This window comes from Gossypium arboreum, chromosome 6 (assembly GCF_025698485.1).
Source record: "Gossypium arboreum isolate Shixiya-1 chromosome 6, ASM2569848v2, whole genome shotgun sequence".
Lineage (NCBI taxonomy): Eukaryota > Viridiplantae > Streptophyta > Magnoliopsida > Malvales > Malvaceae > Gossypium > Gossypium arboreum.
Genome location: NC_069075.1, coordinates 94,200,295 through 94,206,920, shown reverse-complemented (window position 1 = coordinate 94,206,920; position 6,626 = coordinate 94,200,295). Strand labels below are relative to the sequence as shown.

At 32.0% G+C, this 6,626-nt stretch overlaps 1 protein-coding gene across 1 annotated transcript; it reads left to right on the top strand.

Annotated features, from left to right (window-relative positions):
• Positions 1 to 732: 732 nt before the first annotated feature.
• On the top strand, positions 733 to 5,100 carry LOC108486433 (probable protein phosphatase 2C 59). The gene is made up of 9 exons (XM_017790487.2): positions 733 to 862; positions 978 to 1,225; positions 2,346 to 2,473; positions 3,086 to 3,184; positions 3,272 to 3,430; positions 3,671 to 3,757; positions 3,874 to 3,965; positions 4,159 to 4,233; positions 4,391 to 5,100. The coding sequence occupies exons 2-9, from the start codon at positions 1,014 to 1,016 to the stop codon at positions 4,547 to 4,549; spliced, it is 1,011 nt and encodes a 336-aa protein (XP_017645976.1). The 5' UTR covers positions 733 to 862; positions 978 to 1,013; the 3' UTR covers positions 4,550 to 5,100.
• The last annotated feature ends 1,526 nt before the right edge of the window (positions 5,101 to 6,626 follow it).

Here is a 6,626-nt window from a genome sequence, read left to right as displayed (position 1 = left end):
TTTCCATTTAGCCGCATAATTTATGATCTGACATAATAACTTAATTGATTTTTGCGAAAATTATAAAATTACTTTGGAATAAAAGAAAAAGGTATATTATAAGTGGAAACGTAATAAGCTACCAAATTTACGCTATAAATTATTTGCAGATTGCTTGCCTGACTTTTTTTTTTTTTAAATATTCAATTGACACTTGTCATTATAGTACAAAGCCAAATGTGAAGCTAAGCTATTTTTCCTTATTTATTTGTTGTAGATATACACATTAAATCCGCTTCTAAAACAATTTTTTTCACTTATTTATTTGTTCTACTTTGTACTGGTTTAGTTCTACATTGTAACTGCTAAGAACATGTATTGATGCTTGTATTTGTATTTATCAATGTACTCTAATACTAAATCTTTCAGGAAAAATATACCAACCCATAACACAATTTATATTTAATATTCAGATATTTGATTTAAAAATTAAAATTTGATTATGTCAGTTAATAGTATTATCAGTTGTAAATAAAATTTAAATCGTACGAATAAAGAGACTAAATCATCCATTAAACAAAAAGTAAAGGATTGAAGTTTCTTTCTTTTCTTTTTTTTTTTTTTAAGTAAAGGGATTTAAATTTAAAAAGTGTGAAGAGTTCAGGGACTGAAAGAAGAGTTAGACCAAAAAGAAACAATGAGGTCAGCCACGTCTGATTTTTTACTATTAACAGTTTTTATTTTCTCTCTCTAAAACGCACTTTTTCCTTTGTAAGTCTAGTTTCTCTTTTTCCTTTCCCCCTTTAAAAACCGCCTTTTAAGCGCTTTGCTTTCTCTCTCTTTTTATGGATGGGATCATCTCCTTTCCTTCTCCTTCATGAAGGTAAACCTTTTCCCTCTCCCTTTCCCATCAACTTCATTTATTTATTATTATTTTCATTTTTATTGTGTTTGGAATTTGGTTTAAATTGGATCTGCAAATTTTGGTTTCTTTGCAGGCTACGATTTGAAGACTGTTTTTGATTTCCATTAGCATGCGAATTAGGCCTTTTCGTTATAATCCATCGCCTGAAATATCTGTTATCGAATACGCTTGTACTTTTTGTTGTTTCCTGATTTTGATTTTAGTGATAACAACTGGAAATTTTGAATGCTCGAGCTGTAATATGGGATATTTGAATTCGGTTTTGCAATCTTCAAGTCAGGTTCATGCTGAATATGGACCGGTTAGCGGCGGAGGCCTTAGGTTTCTGCCTTTTCTTCCCCCTTCTTTCATCATCCTTTGCTTAGATCTTGAATTTCTTCGATTGCTTCTTTTTTTGTGTTTGCTTTGCAAGTTACTCCTTATTCAATTCCATATAGTTCAATCCAATACACGTGTTTTGTTCTTCACGCCTTTGTCCGATTTTTACTCATCTATTCGATTTTTATTGTTATTTATTTTTTGTATGAATTTTCATTGAAAATGGAAACATCACCTTTAATATTTAGAATTTGTGATATATTCGGTATTTACTTTCCTTTTGGACAAAGATCCCTGCTTATTGTTTAGCTTGCTTTAAGTTAAACCTTGGGGTTCATCTCTATTAGATAGGGCCTGTGATTGGTAATCATCATCATTAGCAAAAGTAGACAAAAAGAAATGGAGGGAATGGAAACAAATGGATGTATGCTAGAAATGCATGCTTAACCTCCATAAATTTGGAAAGTTCGTACATACTCTCGAACTTGGATTAGCTTGTCATGTGAAATTATTGTGGATCATTACCTTTTAATGGTATTTCACTGCATCATGTGGGAGAAATCTACAACTGAACCTCTGATTTGTCGTTTCTGCGTGCAATGTGATGAATTTTCAATTGTCGTTATTGGGAATGAATTAATTTCTAGTTTTTTCCATTCTTTATAGGTAGGAGTAACACAGTTTGTTGTGTTGCTGATGTTACGCTGGAAAGAACAAATTGTTATTTTGGTTTCTGTTTTGCAGGATCTGTTTTTCTTAATTCCGACAAGGCAATTTTTGGACCTTTCTGGCTTTGACCTAAATTTATTGCATCTTGTGCATTGAAAATTTACTGCATGGTTTTGTCACGTGATTTAAGTCGTTTATTTGTAATGATAGGAAATTTGGATTTTGCTAAATTTTTATCTAGAATGAATTAAGTAAATAAATAGCATGCCTGAAGAAATATCATTTGTAATTATGATCAAGCATAAAAAACAATTAGAATGGAAGTCCTGAAATATGTTCTGCTTAAATATGACAATAACAAGATGTCTATGGTTATTGAGTTTACAAGTTTTGCTGAAAAATGCAATGATTTGTACAATGTCTAAATCAAATGTTCCCTGTTTTCTGGCAACAGCCAGAATGGAAAGTTTAGCTACGGCTATGCAAGCTCTCCTGGAAAGAGGTCTTCAATGGAAGATTTTTATGAAACAAGGATTGACGGTGTTGATGGAGAGATAGTTGGTCTTTTTGGAGTTTTTGATGGTATATTTCTCTATTACTCTCTATATCTCTCCCTCATTTTTGCACACATGCATGTACACATAACTTCCTAATGGTTTATACATACTTCAGATGACCTACATATAGTTAAATACTTCTTGTAACATTTATGGTGATCATTATTTTTGTTAAAGCGTGTATCATTCTTTTTGTTTTCCTCTGCTGTTGCCTTTCTTCATTTAATAATTTCTTTTCTGTTATAAAATCAAGCTTTTTGTTCCTTCATTTTGCTCTAATCCCTCTGGTTAGAGCAAGATACACTGTTATTTGCTGGACAATACAAGTGTAGTCTCAAGTCTCAACGTAGAGAAAGTATCTGAAAGGATTTCAGGCAGATTCTGGTATTAATTATCTGCTCCAATGCAGTAGCAGTATTGGAAGCCATTTCTGATGGGCTGTTATTGGCTCAGGACAGTACTGTGGTAAACTGTAAATTCTATGCTGTGGCAGTTCATTATATTCTGCCGTAGAATAGTTTCTTTTACCATGCATAATTAAGATCATAACTGCCACATCATAAAAGGAATCTGTTGCTGGCTAGTCATGCTTAGTTAAAATTTGTTTACTTGATCTTTACAAGCACGGCTGTTTCAGGTCATGGAGGTGCACGGGCAGCCGAATATGTGAAGCAAAACCTTTTCAGTAATTTGATCAGGCATCCAAAGTTCATATCTGATACCAAATCTGCTATAGGTTATTCACGCTATGACTGTATCTGACAGTTGTGCCTCTTCTTGTGGGCTGGCCTAACTTGTCTTTTTAAATTGTTTGCAATGCCAGCCGATGCATACAACCATACAGATTCTGAATTTTTAAAATCAGAAAATAACCAGAATAGGGATGCTGGATCAACTGCTTCTACTGCTATACTTGTTGGAGATCGTTTGCTAGTTGCAAATGTTGGAGATTCCCGAGCTGTTATCTGCAGAGGAGGCAATGGTATGATTATTGTTTTTAACTTATATTCATCTGATGTCTGACACTATGAAGTTGCCATTAGCTTTTGCTGTAACATAAATGCTCTATATGTTCTGTTTTACTTTGACAAGTTAATGTTTTGCATTCTTATGTAATTGCTTCTTCACCCGTTAGAAGTGTTGGTGTGAATTTGTCAGGTTTTTAGAAATCTTGTTGAAGGATCATTTTATTGCTGGCTGATCTATGATATTCCTCTTGCAGCTTTTGCTGTGTCCCGTGACCACAAGCCAGATCAAAGTGATGAGCGACAACGGATTGAGGATGCTGGAGGATTTGTCATGTGGGCTGGTGCGGATTTACATCTAGCTGTTCTCTTTCCCTCTATTATCATCCTCTATTTTCTTTATAAGCTTTTCATCGTGTTAAATTTCTTCCTTTCGTTGTGGTGGAAATTATCTTTGTAGGAACTTGGAGAGTGGGAGGTGTCCTTGCTGTTTCTCGTGCATTTGGTGACAGGCTCTTGAAGCAGTATGTTGTTGCTGATCCTGAAATTCAGGTCTGTTTGGAAGATTGGGTTGTCCTAATTAAGATAGAAGAAACCTGTAAAGAACGAGACCCAGCATAAAAATTTTGCAAGTAGCCTTTCTTGTTAGATTTCTGCCCTATCGCTTAAAAACTTTATAGGATCTCTACTTAAGAGACGGTAATATGAGCCTACTCAAACTCTTTTATTTCTTTTGAGCTTGCAGGAGGAAAAAATTGACAGCTCACTTGAGTTCCTTATTCTTGCAAGTGATGGACTATGGGATGTTGTTACAAACGAGGTATGGAAATCATCTCATCTTATTGGCACCCCAGAATCTTGGTAGTGGTTTGAGTAAAATCATCAGCTTTTTGGTTCTGAAAATGGTTGGTAGCATAGTACTCTCCTAACCTATTTAATTGAAGTGAGTCATCATAACTTTCATTTATCTTTTGCAGGAGGCTGTGGCAATGGTAAAGCCAATACAGGATCCTGAGCAGGCAGCCAAGCGGCTTATGCAGGAGGCATGCCAGAGAGGCAGTGCAGATAATATCACTTGTGTTGTCGTCCGTTTCTTGGCCAATCAAGGTGGTTCCTCACGTACTGTTCCTGCATAATCCATCCATTCTCAGCATGGTTTTAGGTTTTGGTTCTTCTAGCCGATGAAACAAAGTAAGTCAAAATAAACTCCATGGTAATAGCTAGTCATAGAAAATGAAACTATAAACAGCACATTATTGTGCGAAGCATAGAAGCAATGAACAAATGTGTCAGCCTGCTGATCTGTATTTTTACATCTTCTAAGCCTCAAGAAAAGATATGCATCTGAGTTAGCTTCTCCACGATTCCAGTCATGCACATAGAACGGGTATGCACGTGTGAATTTGTGTAAAGAAATGTTGAGACTTAAGTCCTCCTGTATGTTGTAAATTGTAGTAAAACATGTCTTCTCTTCTAGTTAGTTCACTTTCGAATAATTCGATGTCTGTGATGTCCTCTTTCAGAAAAATAGTAGTTATGCCCGTTTTATAGGATGCAAATGCAAAGCTTCTCTGTTAACACATACTTGTTAATGCAGCTTTGAAGTTTGAATGCATTATAATGAGAGTAATATAATATCTGTTTGATTATAATAATTAATGGAAAATCGTTTATATGTGGATGTGAATTTTTTCTCTCATTTTGGTATTTAATTTTTTTTATCTTTTTAATCGTGATCAATTTTGATATATTATCAAGAGATCTTTTTTATTCTTTTGGGGAAATATGTGAAATGTAGCTTATTGACTGCTCAACAAGTTGGGTAGTATTTTCGGCGGCAGGGTCATAGAGTAAGAGTGTCTCATCAGGTGATTGAAAAAATTGAAGAGTTTGTTATCGGTGGTCTTTTATCGAGGGATCTTTAACCCCTTGAAAGTTGTCTCTTGGTTTTGTCAAAAACCTGAGTTGCTAAAGAGGCATTGAGTTTATAGAATGGGAACATCACCAACAGAAAAACTTTAAGAATTCACAATTGATGGGATTTAAAATCCATACCTTAAATGAAGCATTAGTGCAAGTATCTACCAATTGAGTTGGCTTTGGGCGGACATCATCTTTTTTTCCTTAAGATCGGATATTGTAGTAAGGCTGTCATGCTGGTCAAAAGTCAAAACATCTGGGCAATAGTTCTTATTATTAATCATAAAAGTGAATATAAATATAGTACAATTTAATTTAAGATAAATTATTAAAATATTCATTTTTGTTTACCTTAGGTTATATTTGTTACTTATGTTTGAGATTGTTACACTTTAATCACTTACATTAATGTGTTGTAACATTTTAAGTATCGAATCCTTAATTACCGTTAATAATGTAGCAGTAAATTGGTGTGGTACATTAAATATCATTTTAAATAAAAATTTAGAGTCAAATTATACACTTGGTTTTAATGTTTGTTTTGAGCAATTTCTTTTCTTTTCTTTTTTTTTGTTCTTTTGAGACTTAAGGTGTAAAAGCTCTTAAATCTTTTAAAAATTTACTTTTTTTCACACTCATTTGGGTATTTAAACTTTCAAAATTTATCAAAAAACCTTCAAGCTTTTTAAAAAAAGTAATTAAGCCTTTTTTTTTACACTCAATTAGTACTTTAACTTTCAAATGCATCAAAAGGTTCTCAAATTTTTCAAGAAAAACAATTAAGCCTCTGCTTTTGTTAAAATTAAAAAAATTATAATCAAAAAATTTATAAATATTATTAAATTTGAATAAAGAAATTCAAATATTAAAATTTATAAAAATTAGAAAAGCACAAAATTGTAAAAAATTATAAAATATATAGAAATGTAAAAAATTTATTAAATTTTATAAATTAAGTAAAAAATTATACATAATGTAAAGAAATATAGATTTAAGTAAAAAAATTACAAAAATTATCATATCAAAAGAAACATTTTATAATTTTACTATAACTTTTAATGATTTTTATTTTTATCATTTTTCGTCACATGTCACGTGGTGGTGTGATATGTGATGACTTGATTTTTATAATTTTTATAAAATTTTACAATTTTTATAAAAAATTAATTTTAATAAATTTTAATTTTATATTTTTACTAAAATTTAATATTTTTCTAAAATTTTTATTTTTATATTTTTTCTAATTTTTAATAAAAGCGGGGCTTAGTTACTTTTTGAAAAAATTTAACGTCT

Coding starts and splice junctions, on each gene's coding strand:
- LOC108486433 (XM_017790487.2), top strand. CDS start 1,014: ATGCGAATTAGGCCTTTTCGTTATAATCCATCGCCTGAAATATCTGTT. Junction 2,474..3,085: donor TCTTTTTGGAGTTTTTGATG/GTATATTTCTCT, acceptor CGGCTGTTTCAG/GTCATGGAGGTGCACGGGCA. Junction 3,185..3,271: donor TGATACCAAATCTGCTATAG/GTTATTCACGCT, acceptor TTGCAATGCCAG/CCGATGCATACAACCATACA.